This window comes from Pteropus alecto, unplaced genomic scaffold (assembly GCF_000325575.1).
Source record: "Pteropus alecto unplaced genomic scaffold, ASM32557v1 scaffold101, whole genome shotgun sequence".
NCBI classification, from domain to species: Eukaryota; Metazoa; Chordata; class Mammalia; order Chiroptera; family Pteropodidae; genus Pteropus; species Pteropus alecto.
Window position 1 is genome coordinate 3,261,857 of NW_006432945.1, and position 18,641 is coordinate 3,280,497.

The 18,641-nt window shown below is 35.0% G+C and overlaps 1 protein-coding gene and 1 pseudogene across 3 annotated transcripts in view; one reads left to right on the forward strand and one right to left on the reverse strand.

Moving 5' to 3' along the window:
* Window positions 1–18,641, reverse strand: part of INTS7 (integrator complex subunit 7) — a 55,877-nt gene that overhangs the window by 19,096 nt on the left and 18,140 nt on the right. For 2 of the 3 annotated variants that reach the window (XM_006907704.2, XM_015586259.2), the window contains exons 8-12: window positions 10,969–11,086; window positions 7,131–7,265; window positions 5,588–5,685; window positions 2,945–3,184; window positions 1,271–1,408 (exon numbers count right to left, since the gene is read on the reverse strand). In XM_006907704.2, coding sequence (XP_006907766.1) covers window positions 1,271–1,408; window positions 2,945–3,184; window positions 5,588–5,685; window positions 7,131–7,265; window positions 10,969–11,086 — 729 coding nt within the window. The remainder of the gene's footprint in view (window positions 1–1,270; window positions 1,409–2,944; window positions 3,185–5,587; window positions 5,686–7,130; window positions 7,266–10,968; window positions 11,087–18,641) is intronic. The other variant, XM_015586260.2, reaches the window with a different exon arrangement.
* Window positions 7,926–8,044, forward strand: LOC112476496 (annotated as a pseudogene).

An 18,641-nucleotide genomic window follows, 5' to 3' on the forward strand; every position in this document is an offset into this window, starting at 1 on the left:
ATGAAGAATCAAGGATTTGATTTTCTGCTAAGGCCAGTGGGGAATGTGCTGGCTGGAAAATTACTGCTTGGCTATCACCCATGGGAACATAGGCTATCGCCCATGGGAACACAGGCTATCACCCATGGGAATATAACATTCTAACAATAAGCTTTCTGCTTCTGTACCCCCGCTAACACACCCGACCTTACACACCCACAGGTAGTGAACAGGAGAAAAATAGATCTTTGTGTTTAAGACAGAATGAGGAATGGGATTTAGGGCTTAAAAACCATGTACCTCTACATTTCAGGGCTGCTTAATTTGGGGTCTGTGTACCCGCGGCAGACCCAGCTGGCTGAATAAAGAGTGTGATTCCTATAACTCACTGATTTCTGGTGGTCCGTGTGTCTTTCGGGGGCTGGCGGATGCAACAACCCAAGCCTAGAATTTTAGTTCAAAGTAAATACTGACATTCTGTATGAGCTCTTTAGTGGAGTGGGGAAAACTCCAGTAAGCTCTATCAAGTGACTATTGGGAGTACTGTGCCTGCCTCTAGAGAGGACTGGGGAGGGTAGCTGCTGGGAGGAATGTAAATGCAATTTAATGCCTAGAGGCCAGCTATGATCAATGTCCTACAATGCTTGGATGCTTGGGACACTTGGTTATAATAAAGAACTGTCCTGTCAATAGCAGTCCTCTGTCATTTGAAACATGTGCTTCAATCAACTAGAAATAATGCTTCTCCAACTTTGCTCTCTGGACTTACCCCAAAGGATTTTTATATTCTCTGAGCTCTGTATTTCCTTTCGAACAAAATTAATGAAAATTGTTAGGCATTCCATACGCCTGAGGAGGAAGCAGAATACTAAAACTTTCCCGTTTCCACATAAGAATGATAAGCTTGGAGAGAGGTGTAAGGATGTGGTGTACTGATAAAGGGGGATGAACACGATGGGTGGGAGGCAGCGGTGGTTATGAGAGTACTGGGTAAAACGAAAGTGGTGCGAACAACCTACACATACAAAGAGCTCAGATTTTAGAATTACTGTGCCACTTCCCAATAACAACATATATGTCATATGTTAAAAATGAGGTCCTTTCTTTCATCATCTTTCAATACTGTGAAAAGTTAAAAATGAGGTCCTTTCTTTCATCATCTTTCAATACTGTGACTAAGAAGTTCTTCCATCTTTATATTCAGTTTTAACTAGGAGTAACAATCATACAATCTAAGGTTTGTAACCCGCCATTTTTACCAACCCAGTTCACACAGAAGGATCCCACGTACCATTCTGGATGCCTGTCTGGCGATTCGGTACACAGTCCACCCATTGGAGACACTTTCGAGCTGCTGTTTAATTACTGCCTTTACCTCAGGAGAGAGTGCTTTCTGACTGGCGACAAAAATCACAGTGGCCAAACTCACCTAACATTGAGCAAAAAGTAAGGCGATCAAAAAGTCATGTATTTCTATCTAATGTCATAACTTTAACCAAAAGGGAGAAAAACTAATTAGAGCTCATTAAAAAAGAACAAAATTTGCTTTCCTTTGACATTTAATTTTTTACCTTGAAGTCATTAAGTAATATATTCCACTGCTCAGGGCATTGTTTATAATAGCAAATAATTGGAAACAATGGTCATAAATGTGGATAAGTAATGATAAAAACACACAATGAAATACTATACAGCACTAAAATGGATAAACTAGAGGTATATTTACTGATAGCACTTATGTAAAGTTAAAAATACACAAAAAACATAGCATTTTACTTAGGCTACATACTAAGGTGGTAAATGTATAACAGGCATGGGAATGGTAAACACCAAATTCGGAATAGTGGTTACTTTGGGAGAAGGGAGTTATACAGGGAGGTATAATTCAACTGCACTAGTAATATGTTTTTTTAAGCTAAGTGATGAATACAAAAGTTTTCACTGTATTATTCTTTACATTTTTTGAATATTATGTTTCATAATTTAAAATTGCCTTAAAGTAGTACTAACAAAAAAGGGATAAATTTCATTAGTTGAAAATGCTGCTTCAATAAAAAATAAACTTGGCTAACTGCTTCTTAGCATTCCAAAGCTGATACAGACAAAGGTCCATACATATTGTGATAACAGTATGATGTCATTTCCATGACCACTGCCACTTGGTCAGCAGAGTAACCCTTTCCTGATAGAAAAAGATGAGATGGGACAACCTTTCATACAGCTCCCCCTGGAGGATTAAATATAAAACAGGCTTGAGTAAGTAATTTCATTAAGCTTTTTCTCAAGCCCTAAACTCAGCTGACCAGAAACAATATGGAGGGGCCAACTTAAGGCTTCCATCTAATTTATGCCTGTTTAGAATGTAGCCTCCTCTCAGCCTTGGAGAACTTTCAACTAAACATTATTAAAATGCTTCCATGTCTTCTGTTTCTTTCTAAGCATGCACCTTTCCCAATCCCAGGCCTATATTGAAACCTAAAGTGGATCCTAAATAGCCAAAGAGGTCCTCGATTGGAAAAGAGGAATCTGGGCTAATTTATGGTCACTGTCATTATTAGGTCTTTAACATATATTTTTGGAAGCACAAAAAGGGGTTCAGATCTTATTTATCTGCTCTGTATAAAAAAAGAAAAAATCTATTTCATTTTGTTCTTTGCAATAAAACAAAAATATCAGATGGAAGGCTTTGGTTATACTAAGATGACTTGATAGGGCTTAGGAAGAAAGAAGTTTTAGATCTGAACTAAATAGGGCTTTCTAAATCAAAAGTGGAAATAGTAAAAAGCTTACGGTTCCAATTCTATTTTAACTTTGGCATACCCTTGGTCTCAGATAATTAACTTTAACTTGTTGTTTTGCTTTTTAAGTAAAGTCAAACAGTAATGTTAACTTCTTGAAGTAATTCTCATAGATCAGACCCTATTTATTCATCCATCCACGGCAGGATCAAAAAGTGGCTCTTTACCAGAAGTTCCTGCTGCTTGTCTGTGGCTGATCGTCCAATCACCTTGTAGAGTTCCACGAGGTCACCCAGCATTCCATCACCCAGCACCGGCAGCTGCATGGCAATGGCAGCCAGGCAATGGCACATCAGGATCCGGGCAGCATCCTGAGCACTGTGCAACTGAGTCAACAAGGTCTCAACCACTGACTGGCTAAGATGGGGTCTGCCCTTGGCCAGCTTCACCATACAGTTCAGAGCAATCTGCACAGTGAAAAGGAAATGGATCAGTTATAACCTTCACTGAAGGTATTAAGTGAACCTTTAAAGAACCTTGTATAAGTTACTGAGAAAAATCGAAGAAAAGGTTTTTTTTGTAGACGTAACATTTTTCTTCATAAGAAACGTATGACATAATGAATCCCATTTTAGTATCTGCAAAGCATGCCATGTTTAAAACTTAATAACAAGTCAGGACTGAACATTAACCACTCATTTTGGTCTAAGACTATTAAAAAAAAAGACGAGATGAAAATCATAAGGAATAATTCTAAGAGGCGAAATATATGGCAAGCTAAAAGTCATCATTACTGTACTTTCATTACTTTTTAAGAACTGCTTTGAAAATGTGGTTTGCAAACTTACTTATTCTATCATCTCCCAAGATGCTAATAAAAATATAGATTCCTGGGCCCTACCCATCCCAAACTTAATGGATTAACTCTGCGTATGCCTGTGTGCACACACATTTGGGTTACCGAGAGTTCACAATTTAAGAAAGGTGCCACAGGGAAGAGACTTTTAATTTTTTCTCTTATTTCTCAACTGAAAGCAAAAACCAATTGGCTTTAGAGCTTCTATTCAGTCCAGTTAATGGCATCAGTAATATCTCAGCCACCAAAATTAGATATCCAGGAGTCCTTTCACTGTTAATAGCCAACTGATTGCTAAGTCTAGATGTTTTTCTTTCTTTCCTTGTTTAAAAAATCTTCTGTCAAATCTCTTACACCTACCTCTTTAGCTCCTTACCATTCTCTACCACAACATAAATCCCTTCCTAATTCTAAATCTCTTGAAAAGATGAGCCCTTTAATCCCTCCCTTACACTAAAACCATGTAGTTCTCAGTGTGGTGTTAAGATGTAATAAGCTTTAAAGTCTGATAGACCCAAAGATGAAGGTCAGCTTGCCCTTTATTAACTAAGTATCTTTGAAAAGTTATTTTATCTGAGTCTTAATTTCCTCATGAGTATAAAAGGAGGACAAATTTCACTATATGGAGTTACTGTAAAGATTGAAAAAAAATGTGTATACAAGCCTTCAAACACTAAAACTGAAATTCTCACTGCTCACTATTTCCTCAAACACTGAAATTCTATCCCATCTTTCAGGGCTCAACTCATGAGGCATCTACTTGTTTAAGTCTTCCCTAATATCCTTAGTTAAAATTAATCACTCCCAACTCTGTTCTCTCATTAGAATTGCACTTTCGTCTGTACTATCAGAGAACTTGGTATCACAGGCTCTTATATCACTGTCATATCCTCTAAATGGAGAGGTGCTTTAATATAGGGACCTTTCTCGATCACCTGTGTTATGTATACCTCACTGTGTGGACTCTAGTGTTTTACTGACACCCACATATGGGAGGAAAATAATTTGGTTTGCTTCTTTCTTTTTTAAAAAAATTTTAAATAAACATATTGTGGTTCCAAAAGGATTCTGCAGATAAATCATTTGCTGAACACATGTTCAGTGAACACATTGAACACCTCTGCATTATCAGCTTTTATTTAATGGTACTAATACCTTTATTGTTCATTACTATGACCACACCATTACCTTTTCTAAACATGCTATATTCCCTCCCATTTTGGACATCAAAATTCTTACACTCTCCAATGTATACCTAATAGCCTTTTACTTCTATTCTCCCTGCTTTTTAGAATTATTAAGTTTGTACCATCACATATTGTATGTCATGTTTCACTCCAATAAGAGCAGACCATTTCGCATTTTAAAAATCTTAACTATCTCAAAGATAATTTCTATAATTAAACGAAAGTGATATTTTTTACAATTATCACTTGGCTTAAAAACTAGGACTTCTACTCTCAGGAAATTAATACACACCTATAACAGAGTCTGGCTATAGTAATTTCATCAGGGTTTTGCGATCTTATCAGTGTCATCTCAGATTATAAACTTCCAAGGGTGCAGGAGCTCTGCCTATTTAACTTTGCTGCATGTTGTCTAGGACCACTATTTACTAAAACTTAATAAATACTGTTAATTGATGGCAAAATGGGCTAAAGCTCAAATTATTATTTTGTCTATCTTTTGGAACACCAACCGTCAAAATGCCAGTTTTGAAGGTGAAGACCAAAGGCAAATGTTTGTTTAAGCCAGGAAGTGATAAACTACTGCCACTGGGCCAAATCCTCTCTGTTTCTTCTAAATAAAGTTTTACTGGAACCCAGCCACTCTCCCACCCTTTCTTTACATATTGTCCATAGCTCTTTTGTCCTACAAAGGTAGAACTGAGTAGCTGCTACAAAGAGTGTATAACCTGCAAAACTTCAAATACTATCAGACCCTTTAATGAGAGACTGCAAACTCCTAGTGTAGGCAATGAAGACAGACATTGTATTAAAATAAATGTTTTCACCTTTAAAGTGGCTTGAGCACCTGGACTATCGTCTTGACTACAAAGTATCAGAAGGGCTTCCAGGCCAAAAACAGCATCTTGTTCCAGTGCCAAAAGGTCTAGAGGAAAAACACTAAGTTTTACAGTGGTCAAGCAGAGAAGAATAAATACACACACCCGCACACCCACAAAAAAACCATTAGGGAGTCTAAGATATAGGAAACGTCTCAATGAGTAAAGCTAACCTTCCTGAAAAAGTATTTCTGGCATTACTTCTGAAATGCTAAGGCTATCTTCAAACTTGTGTATTTCCACTACTTTGTTGAAGATTACAAAAATATACATTCAATAGATGTGTGGCTAAAGCTACAAAGGTTTAAATAAAACATAACTGAGACACTATCACCAGCTCAGCTGAGGAAAATACCAGGAAGAGCAAACCATGTAGTATGTGCTAATCTTTCTAATCAGACATAAATAACACACGTCCATTTTCACCTGGAATGCTACAATTTCCAGTTTCTAATGAAAGCTGAACCACTTTTAGGAAGTAATGAGGCCTCCACATAATCATATTAATATTTTAAGTTGGACCATAAAGAAGGAATCCCTTAGATATCTCATCTAATAGCAGTATTTCAGCATTTTCCCACTATTTGAGGGCTAAAATTTCACTGGAGGTCCTAGAAAGTTCTGAATATATTAGTTAACCTTATTTAAATTAATATATGCCAGCGCTGAGAACATACAGCAATTTTCTATGTTACATGATAGAAAATACTCATTACTATGTCAAAAATATAACAGGTTTATTTATTCAAATAAGGATCAACATACAACTTAAAAGAAATGTCTCCTGAGTTAGTATAGGGTCTTGGCGAACAGTATAAAGGCTAGTGAAGGTGCTAGAAAAAAATAAGTACCAGGAACGGGAAGTGCTGAAGGCTAGTGGGGATAAGAGGGACCGCTAAGCACTTCTTGTTTAACACCAGCCTGAGCTTCTCCAAGCCTTCAGGTCAAAAAATGTTAGAAATACAAATATGCATTCTTTTTATGAATGCCCTTCTTTATGCAAATCAGTTTAATGTTCTAGATATCTGGAGATAAATTCTATGAAAATTTAATCCACACAGTTCTGTTAATTTACTTGCCCCCAGGTGAAACAGTTTGTCATTTAAGGCCCTCGATAACTTTATGCTATTTTTCCCTAAATTTTCTAGGTTTTTGTACAGGTAAACAAATTGCCTTATATCAGCGGTAGAATCTTAAGCAGTCCCTATCCACAGCACCATATATACGAAGGTAAACAGGGGGAGGAAATGGGCAATGCTCTACAAAACCTTTCAATTCCACAACCCCAATCCCAAGGTCCTCATATTTTAAAAAATTTCTCAAAGAATTAAGTAGTCTTAAGAAAACTTGCTGTAAGAACACTTCAGAAGGAGGCAACTAGTAGATCAAAGCACACTGGCTAAAAATAATAAGGGATTAGAAAACCAAAAATAGAAATCTGCCCAAGCTCCAATTTAAAAGTTTATACATAACATCAATCCTGATCACTTACCTTTTTCTTGACAAGAAACAGTTATATTAGTTAGTACTCTGACTCCATGAGCTGCAATGCCCCTGTTATTATGGTAACAGCACTCTTGGGCTAATTTGACTAAATCAGAGGATCTAGGCGAAGAACCCACATTTCCTAAAAAAGCAGAGAAAAAGCAGTACACACTGTAATTCAATTATATAGTTCAAAAGCATGTTAGTGCATAGTTTCATTTTTCTAATTTTCAAGAGAAAACCTCCAATAACAAACTTTAACAAAATTTTTACCTGTACCCCAACTCATTATCAATATACATCATCATTTCTTTCTCTTATCAAGGTACTTAGCATAGGTATGAACTAATAGTTTTGTAATGATTAGGACCTGAAATCAAATAAGACATTCTCACAAAAATATTATTAAAAACTGACTAAGCAACAGTGCAAAAGCCAAAACAACTACAAATTGTATCTTGGGAGTTCAAATGGATGTCATTACAGGCTTCTTATCAGATAAAACCTTACTTTCAAGAAAAGAATAAAAAGAGAAACAAAAATTTTAGGTTTGCTTTTCCTATCTCAATTGCTGGCATATATAGTTATCCTTCAAAAGGTTTACCAAAAAAATCATGATTTTAGAGCTGGAAAGGACTTGAGAATTAACTGATTCAACACCCTACTTTTATAGAAGAAATCAAAGCCCGAATATTATAAGCATCTTGCCATCAAGGTCATAAAACTAGTTAGTTATGCACTTGTCTGTGCTTTATACCTCAAGTTCTAAGCTATAGATTGCGGCAACTTTTTAAATTCACACTTCTGCGGCCATGCCACTCTGAACGTGCCCGACTTCGTCTGATCTCGGAAGCTAAGCAGGGTCAGGCCTGGTTAGTACTTGGATAGGTGGCCACCTAGGTATACCAGGTGCTGTAGGCATTAATGAATGAATGAATGAATGAATGAATAAATTCACACTTGAAATTCTGTAATTTAAAGTTTATATTGTGAATGTTTTCATTTATAGTGGAGAAGCTCTCAGTTATAAGTGAGCTGCAAGAAGAATCAGGAGATTAAAGCTTATTCAACTTCTTAGCAGAGTCTCTCATTCCTAGCTTCTTTTCCCCTAATTTTTCCACAATTCCTATCAATTTCAAACTTGTCTCTCGTACCAAGGGTGATGATACTTTTTGAGGCTGAAGGGTATACATATTAATTACAACAGATATAAACCAAGACTGTCCCAGGCAGTGTGGGACATATATGGTCACCTTACTGATTTCCAGTTTAACTTAAAATTACTAGTTTAGGTAAAGCCTCAGTGTTTTAAAAACAGGCAGAATATTAGAAAGATGAAATTATGTGTTCATCTTTTCAACATTATGGAAATCATATTTCCTGCATTCTTTTCCTTGCCCATGTGATATGGATAATGCAGACTCAAAAGTAGATACTGGCCAATATTCTGCTTTTAAAATATAATATTTTTGAGCATTCTTCCATGCGAACTATTTAACAGATAAAATTATCATTTTTATTATTTATTCAGGAATGATTTTTAAGATAAATTCACATGGTTCAAAGGTTCAATAAAGAGTAGAAAAAGGTAAAAAGTTACTGAGTGAAAAGTCTCACTTATCAACTCCATGTTGTTTCTTGTGTTCCATTCCAGAGAGCCTATAAATTTACAAGCATACATATTTTCTTTTTCATTTTTTGGAAAATCCTTGACTTTTATTTTATGTGAACATTATCTAGTCTGGTTATTCGAGCTTTTTGTATAATTCCATATATAACCTACACTTTAACAAAATTCAATAAAAAGAAATAAAATATCTAGCTTAGAAGTGCCTGAATATTATAACCTGACACAATGCTTATGAATGGCCTTGGAATTAAAAAATAAAGAAAAAAAAGTCATCTTGCATTAGATCAGTTTACTATAAAGAAAAACCCTGAGTCAGAACCCTCATGCACTCGGTAAGTATGTGCGTTTGGATATATCATCAAAACTTTGTGGGCCTCAGTTTCAATACTTATAAACTCCCTTGCATGTGCCTCACTTGAAAGGCAACTTGTACAGAAGTAACGAGACCTTGAATGGAAAGGCTCTTATAAATTTTAAGTTCCAATTAATGCTCTGTTTACTGAAGTTCTTTCAAAATGTGATGTCAGTCAAGGATATTAACTTCAAGCTAAGAAACTGAGACTGGCTGATTTGTGAAGAAATAGAATTTACTGAAAGCACATTGGGTATATGGTAGACTGTAATAGTCTGTAATAGTCTCTCCCATCTCTTGCAGGCATGCCCCTTTGCAAGGTAAATTTTCTAATTCCTTGCAACAAAAGGTCTTGGCCAGGTGACTTGCTTTGACCAATGAGATATTTAAAAAAAAACACATGCAAACAAAAGGCCAAAAAGTGCTTTGATGTTGGTCGCTTGCTTGCTTTTGGCTGCTGCCAGAACCCTGAGAACATGATATAAACAAGCCCAAACTAGCCCACTGAGAGTCACATGGAGAAGAACCAAGGTACTTCAACTGAAAGCCTTTCAACCTCTAGCCAATTAATGAGGCCATCATACACCATCCGGCCTGGTCAAGGCTCCTGATGACTGGAGTCTTATGAGAGAGGCCAGGTGAGACAAGCAGAACTGCCCAGCGGAGGCCAGTCAAAATTGCTGATTTGCAGAATCAGAGCAAATAAAATGGTCATGGTTTTAAGCCACTAAGTTTTGAGGTGACTTATGTAGCAACAGAACAATGATGAGAGTACCTCATAGAATTACTGGAAAGGCTGGAAAACTAAGCTCAGAAAAAAGGCAAGGCTAGAGACCAATCAAGATCACAGCCCGGACCATGCATGCAGTTTAGTCCAGTGAAGACATTACTGCCAGTGTTACTGATATCACGATGTCACGACTTACACTGCTACCAAATGTACAAGACATAGCAAACAAACACCGCTATAGTGTGCCCTGGAAACTGGATGTCGCTGTGGTCATTGCTATGTCACCAGAATGGATTCTCCTATATTGCTACTTTTTGTTAGTGGCTCCCAATTCAGTCTGTGGTATGAAAATGATTAGGTAGGTCCAGGCTACATGTGTGTACCCTAGGTGGTAAGGAGACTTAGCAACAGAATATTAGGTATTTTCAGCTTCCTATCAAGACTTATATGTTAGGAATTCCTTTTACTGAGTAAGTTCATATGCTGTGAAACCATAAAAAGGACAAATGTACGTTATAGTGCTTAATTAATTCAAAATGACTGAAGAAGGAAGCAACAGATATTCCACAAAACTTGCAATGAAACAAAACAACAAAACTTTAGCTTTAAGTATGTTAGGTAAGGAAGTTCTTCACTGGACATTAATAAACATATTTTGGAGTTAAATCATCTTGAACAGGCAACAAGGAAAGCAATATTGAACTGGGGTAAGTTTTATTTCGATCATTTTCTAGAGTGATAACACACACCTAAAAGGTAGCATGTGACATTTACTTTTAAAATTTACCACCACTTGGCCTTTGAAATGTACTGAAATTTAAAGGGCACTTTGAGCCAGACATACAAAAGCAAACCAGCTACTTTAAGCATCCTCAAAAATATTGTTTTACCCACAGATAATTCAACAAAGGGCAAATCTAGAAAAACAATATCCTTGAGTTAAGATCAAGAATGTGAGATTGTATTACCATAGGCATTAGTTAAGAAATAATTTTCAAATAAATCAGTAGCATGTAACAGTATGGGGCTGAAACCTCTCTAGATTTTAAAGCTTTATAGAACAAACAGCCTGAAACATCAACATGAATAAAGGGATCAGCACACGATCCATATATCATCTCCTTTCTTCTTACCCGAAGCTATGCTGAAGTAATGTTTGACAGCGATAGTCCCTGACAGTGTGGAAAGGACAGACAACATCCCGAGTTTTAAGCTGTCATAAGGAGTCTGGAGGGCACATTCACAGAGTGCCTGAAATGCAGAAGAGAAGAAACACAAAAGTTAAAACGTCAATATACTATAAAACTGTCTACTCATTTAAAATTTTCTGTTTTTAGAAAAATTATATATTAATGTCTTTTTTCCATAATAAAAAACTTAAGTCAAACTGCCACAGCCAAGAGGAGCTTAAGGAGACATGTTACTAAATATAATGTGGTATCCTAGATAGGATCCTGAAAGAGAAAAAGGACACAAGGTAAAAACTAAAGAATCCTGAACAAAGTATGAACCTTAGTCAATAATAATGTGTCAATATTGATTCATTAATTGTAACAAATGTACCATACTAATGTAAAATATCAGTTACGGGGGAACTGACTTTGGAGGTGGTGAAGCAGGAATCCTCTGCATTATCTTCTCCATCTTTCTGTAAATCTATACCTGTTCTAAAAATATAAAGACTACTTTTTAAAAAGTCATCATAAATGACTTTTTATTAAGACCACTATGAATTATGTACTATTTATTCTTCACAAGTAGAACTCCCACCATATTTTACTTACCTAATAAATATGAATACTAGTCATATATGTATATTTAAAAAAAATAGTAGAGAGCATGATATTCTATCTATAAGTTTATGAGTGAGATATCTAACCTCCTCCCATTTCAGGTCATTTTCTCTACTCCTAAGGTTGTCCGAATATTACCTAAAACAAGATGCTAGTTATTCTTTCAATGCAGTGAGCTATGAATATACACTCAGTGTATATTAACTCATCCTGTATATTTACTCTTAGGGCTCGTACATGACTACATATAATATAAATGGTCAAATATCTGCTCTGTTAAATTAAACTAATTACTGTTCTCCCAAAGACAAAGTTTTAGAAAATGAGCAAAACTTAGACTTGGGGAAAAATTAAAGATAAAATTTCAGAAAGGTTAAACAGTAAATGTAATATGACCCAAATAAAAACACTGACAAAATTTGAGGGAGGAGGGAATCTGTTTCTAAAAGTCATATAGAAAAATAAAAATCAGAAAATAGCCAGAAAAATTCTGACAAGGGACAAAAATAAGCCCCGCTAAATATTAAAATATATAATAAACTCGTAAAAATCAAAAAAGTAAGATGTTTTTTCCTATTCACAAATGCAGAAATCCAAGAAAGAAAACTGGTTCCAGAAATAGATTCAAATACATACTAGAATATATGATAATGGAATTTCAAATGAAAGGGACTATTTGATAAACAGTTCAAGGAGAATGGCTCAGTCATCTTGGTAAATAAAATTAGATCCTTGTTTCTTTTTTATGGCCCCCCCAAAAAAAAAGAAAAAAAAGAAAAAAAAACTTAAAACGTACAAAGAGTTAACATGGGAAAATAACAAGTACAAAGGTAATTGATAAAACTTGAAAAAATATTTATATCATGTAAGAACAATAAAGTCTCAATAATCTTAACATATAAATAGTTTTTAGTAACAAATAGGCAAACAACCCAATAGAAAACCAGTAGTTCACAGATATTTTAAATATGAGATGTTAAACCTCACTCATAATTTGAAACATTTAAATTAAAATAAGAGCTTCTTTTCATCAGATTGGCCAAGATTAAAGTTTAATAATACATAGCACTGAAAACTGGGGAAACAGGCACTCTCACACCCTGCTGATAGACGGTAAAATGGTATAAACCTCATTGTCGGTAACTGGCATTAAATCTTAAAATTTTAAATGGACATTTCATTAGACCCCAAAATTCCTCTTTCAAAAATTTATTTTTACAAAGTTTTTTTTTTTTTTTTTTTAAACAAACTAGTCAATGTAGCAATGTAAACAGTAACCGTAAAAGTTTGGAAACTAATGTCCATCGGTGAGGGACTGGGGATCCAAGGGGAGTACCACACAGCACTAGAAGCATCTGCTAATATGAGAAGTTCCCCCAAGATGCACTGTTAAGTGATAAAAGCTTCAGAACATGCACATACTTTTTAAAATAATTTTTAATTTTTCAATTATGGTTGGCATATGGTATATTTTTATTTCTATAGAAAAAAGATGAGACATACACATGCTTGCATATGGATGAAAAATTCAGGAAGGACACATACGAAACTGATAACAGTGATCATCCCTGCAGAGGAGGCCTGAGGGAAGAGATGGAACACAGACTTATATTCCACTTATTGAATACCTTTGAACTCTGTGAATTTTTCATCACGTGCATGTTTACTTTTACAGTTTAAAGAAAAACCTAGTTAATAACGAAAAATAGAAGCAGCAGTAAAAATTATCTGGGAAGGAATAGAAATGGACTTGAAAGATAGAGCAGGTTTCTGGTAATGGAAGGAAACACAGTCAAGGTGATGCAAACAAGAATTGTGGCAATTAGGCCAGAATATGGAGAGTTTATTTATGGACTTTGAGGAGATACATCCAAAATGAATGAAGGATAAGAGAAACGCTGAATAGGGAAGATAAGGCTAGATTATGGAGGGTCTTGAAAGATAGGCAGAGATTTAAACTTGATGAGAAAGGAAAGAGAAAACCATTGGAGAGGAATAATGTCATCTAAAGTGTTAAGGAATTTTATTCTGGCAATAGAACAACTTAACAAAGAAAGTTAAGACTTAAGGACCAACCTGTAGTTTATGGCAGTAATCCAGGCAGGTGGTAATGATGGCCAAGAGTTTGATGGTAGAAACAGAAAGTGAGAGACATTTTGGAAGAGATTATATATGAGAGACTAAAGAAGGATTCAATGATTATTACAAAATTTTAGACCAGTGACCAAGAGAATCTTGATTCCCTTTACCAAGATTGAGAATTTATGAGGATAAGCTAATTTCAGAGGAAGGACAGAAAACAAGAAGAGATATGAAGTCTATGAAGAAATATTTATCAGGCATTAGGAAACTGAGATGCAGCAGATTTTTAACTAGAAGACTCATAAGAATTCTGGCTCTCTCACTTACCATCTCTGTGATCTGAGCCAATTATTGAAATCTTTTGAGTCTCAACTTCTTTGTCTGTAAAATGGGGGTAAAGATTTATACAGAATTGTTGTTTTCATGTAAAACATCTCTGGAAATATATACAAGAAATCAGACATTGGTCGCCACTGGGCAAAGGAGCAGAGTAGACGGTAGAACAGTAAGTAGGAAATATTTTACTATGTATCCTTTTGCAGCTTTTGAATTTTGATATGTGAATGTACTGGCAGTAAAAGAAATGAATTAACATTTAAAATACAAGTGAGAGGGATATCTATTGTCTGTAAGATTAAATAGCTACTGAGTCAAAGCACTTTGCAACCCTACAAGCTGCTATGCTGGAGAGCAATTCAGAAGCTCAGGTACAAGGACTAGATTGCTGGAGAATACACATACTGATGTTAAGAGAAGCTACCAGAATAGCAGAGAATAAATCGAAGAAAGCACATAGGGTCAAAGACTCAACTATGGGGAAAATAGTGAGTGAATAACACAGTGAAGGCACAGAGAGTGGAAAGAATGAGAACAGTGTCAAAGAAACGAAAAGGGATAGGTTGACAGTGTCAAATGCATTACAGAGGACAGATGATAAAGGCAGAAAAAGCCTCTAGATTTAGCATTAAGTGCCTTTTAAGTACCTAAGCAAAGTGATAGGGAAACAGATTTAAAAGCAAGTATAAAGAAAGAGTAGAGAACAAAGAAATAAAAGCACAGATAGATGTTGTTTTTGAAGTTCAAAAGAAAGCATTTTTTAAGAAGTGACTGTGACTGGGTAATATTTATTCAAATACTTAGGTCATTTCCTCTTATCTACTTTTTATTGCCTAACCTGTCCTCTCTTGTACTGTTAATTAGCTTGTGGTTAGGAATACCCTCCTCAACCAAATAGGGGTTAAAGACTATGTCCTGTATTTATACATATTCAAAATTATGCCTTGTGGAGTGCTCTGTATATAATAGACAGGCTACCTTTTGGTATAATCAAGTAGGCAAGTGAGATATTTTATGTAAGATAATAATGATGATCTCAGAGAAGCAAAAATTCTACCATTTCAAAAAAATGAACATGATGTTTAGAAAATTTTATGATAAAATTATTTACGTTATCTTGTAATTTCTGTTATCTAGCACAATACTGGATTCCCAAAATGCCCTCAGTAAATATGTACTGATTTAAAGGTTCATTAAGTCAAATTGGTAAGCTTAACAGAGGACATCACAAAGTCCTCAAGAGATGGCACATCAGTCATATTTCAATGATAAAATCTGGTTCAAGTTTCTGTTTCTAGGACATTACCTATTACAAAATTGTTCTTACCAGGACCATTTTTCATACTGACAAAAAAGAAAACTCTAACTCTTCAAACAGAGCCTCCTCTCTCACTCACCATCAGTCGTCCTCACTATTTGGTCTGAATTTCTCTCCATATGCTGGTTTCACTCACTGCTCAAATGAGGCTCTGTCCCAAATTAGTTTTCTGGGTCAGTCCCTAAACAGGAGCTTCTCCTCTACTCTAGAATGGGACTGGCCACCAGGGATGTGCTCCAGAAAAGCATGACAAAAAGTTTATAATCTTTAAAAAAAAAAATGTTATGTTTAAAAGTACTCTGTCAAAGACATAATACCTCTAAATTTTCGATCCCCATTGTACTAACTGCAAAAAAAAAAAAAAAAAAAAGATTACTAAAAACACTAATTCTCAGGCTTAATGTGCCATCTCTTCTAATATCAGGTAAAGTACAAATTAAATCTCTCAAGAGCAATAATGCCAAATATAAAATTACGTCTTTGAGAATATCTAGAACAAAGTCTTTTACTTGGTAACAGAGAAGAAATTCGGATCAAGTGTTATCACTTCAGATAACACTATAACATCAGAAAAGTGTAAACTATTAACATAGTTTATAGTTACACCGAGTATTTTAGCTAAGCATTAAAAAAATCCAAAGAAAAATATAAACACATGAAAAAATATTTTTTTTCCTACAGAATTGTTTCTGACTACTTTAATAATACGCTGTACTCAGACTCTTTCTTCCTTCAGGTTTTTACAATATTCAGAATGAAAGTATTTCCTTTAACCTGTAATATCTGATTCCACGTGAAAATAATAATACCTACCAACACACCAGCAAAAGCAGCAATGGAATAGACATACTTTGCATCTGAAATACCAAAACTCAAAAATCAATCAGCAGTGATAAGACTGGTTAAGAGAAAGAAAGGAAGAAAAGAAGGAAGAAAAGCGGGAGAAAGCCTTAGAAAAATAACTACTACTCTTGGTAACTGAGAGTAAAATTCGAATTTGAAATCAATAAACTATTACCGTTTAAAGGTTAAATTATTAGAACTGTTGCCCCCTGCTCTATTTCAATATTTTCAAAAATACATCTAGGCTTTAAAAAAATGATTACTTGACCACATCCATTTAATGAAAATCAGTATGCTCAGTTTTCAGGAATAGTGGGAAAAAATTCTTTGTGAGAAAAACAAATATTAAAAAATATGTATTTTCACCAATGATCCAATCAAAAAATGGGCAGAGGATTTGATCAGACACTTCTTCCTAGAAGACATACAAATGGCTAACAAATATTTGAAAAGATGTTCAACATTGCTAGCTATTAGGGAAATGCAAATCCAAGCCGCTATGAGATACCATCTCACACCTGTTAGAATAGCTATAATCAACAGGACAAGTAATGACAAATGTTGGAGAGGATGTGTAGAAATAGGAACCTTCATACATTGCTGGTGCCACTATGGAAAACAGTATGGAGGTTCCTCAAAAAACTAAGTATTGATCTACCATATGATCCAGCAATCCCTCTACTGGGTATATACCCCAAAGAATTGAAAACTCATATCCAAAAAGATATTTGCACACCGATGTTTATAGCAGCATTATTCACAGTGGTCAGGACATGGAAGCAACCGACATGTCCTATGATAGATGATTGGCTAAAGAAACTGTGGCACATTTATACAACGGAATATTAGTCATAAGAAGAGATGAAATACTGCCATTTGCAACAACATGGATGGACCTTGAAATAATCATACTAAGCGAAATAAGCCAGACAGAAAAGGTTGAAAATCACATGATATCACTTATATGTGGGATATAAACTTAATAGCAACAAATCAACAGGATAAACAGAGACTCATGGACATGGACAATGGACTAGTGGTTACCAAAGGGGAAGGGGAAAAATAAAATGTTAAAAAAAATATATTAAATTTATAATTATATTGACTATAAATAAATACTTCTCCCTGACCAAAAAAAAAAGTATTTTCAGTTAAAAATAACCAGTTTAATTAATAATTAATTAATCTACGTTTAATATGGCATTGACCATGTAAGTACTTGGAAATGTTCTCAAAACACTATCCCTAGAAAAAGTTCTAGGTTCAAATGGATTTATGGCACTTTTTTAGCTATACCTCCAGGAGATTAGAAAATTTGTTGTCATAGCTCTTAACAATTCTTGAGCACAGAACGAGAAAGATCCTAATTCATTTTAGGACAGCATAATGCCCACTCTACAATCTGTCAAAGTCTACAAAAAGGAAAACTGTAGAATAATCTTACCTTTAATATAGTTTTTAGAGCTACTCTTAAAAAAGCATTTTAGGCATATGCCAGATAGTATATATATACTCAACTATCTGGCAAGTCTCTATTTCCCTAGTTTATTTGCATTCCTATGTTTCTTGAAACCTCTGGCTTTGCATCCTCCATTCTCACCCACACCTTATGATCATGTCTCCTAATTAACTAAAAAATAAATAAAAACAGAAGTTCCAGTAAAGAAGGCAGAATAGGTAAATGCTGTGCTTGCCTCTTCCCATGACTACATTAAAAGTACAACTAAATTATAGAACAATCAACCTGGAGAACCGTCTGAAGACTAGCTGAACATAAGTCCTATAACTAACGATATAAATAAGCCAAGTCAAGATTGGTATATAAATGTTGAATAACTAAGGTGTATACCTGAAACTAATTTTATGTTAGCTACATTTTAATAAAATTTTAGAAGAAAAAAATAAAAACAATCACAAAATAGTTTCTTTAACTTCTTACAGTATGTTCTGCACCTACCAACATTAGTGCCCATATACTAGTGTCTTCCTTCCTGTTCCTATGTGAACTAGATAGAGCCCATGCACTTGTAAACTGGATCCTTTCCAATCTCATCTACTCAATAAATACAAACAGCAAAGCAATGACATACCCTGTAGTGATACCATCTCAGTTCTCCATTCCCTTCAAAAACATCGTCAGTATTCACTATCTCTAATAACTGTTTTTCTCTAGAATCCATTCTAATCAATCTTTTACCCACAATACTTCAATAAAATTGCTTTCATGAAGGTCATCAATGACTTCATACTGCTAAATGCAAAAGTGAATTATTAGTCCTCATCTCGGAGAATATAATGCAGTATCTCATAAGACGGATTATAGCCTTCTTCCTATATAAAACTACTATCCTGACTTATCTCCTACTTCACTGGCTGCTCCTTTGCTGGTTCTTCCTCATTTCTTTATTCTCTAAATCTCTTCTATCCATACTCT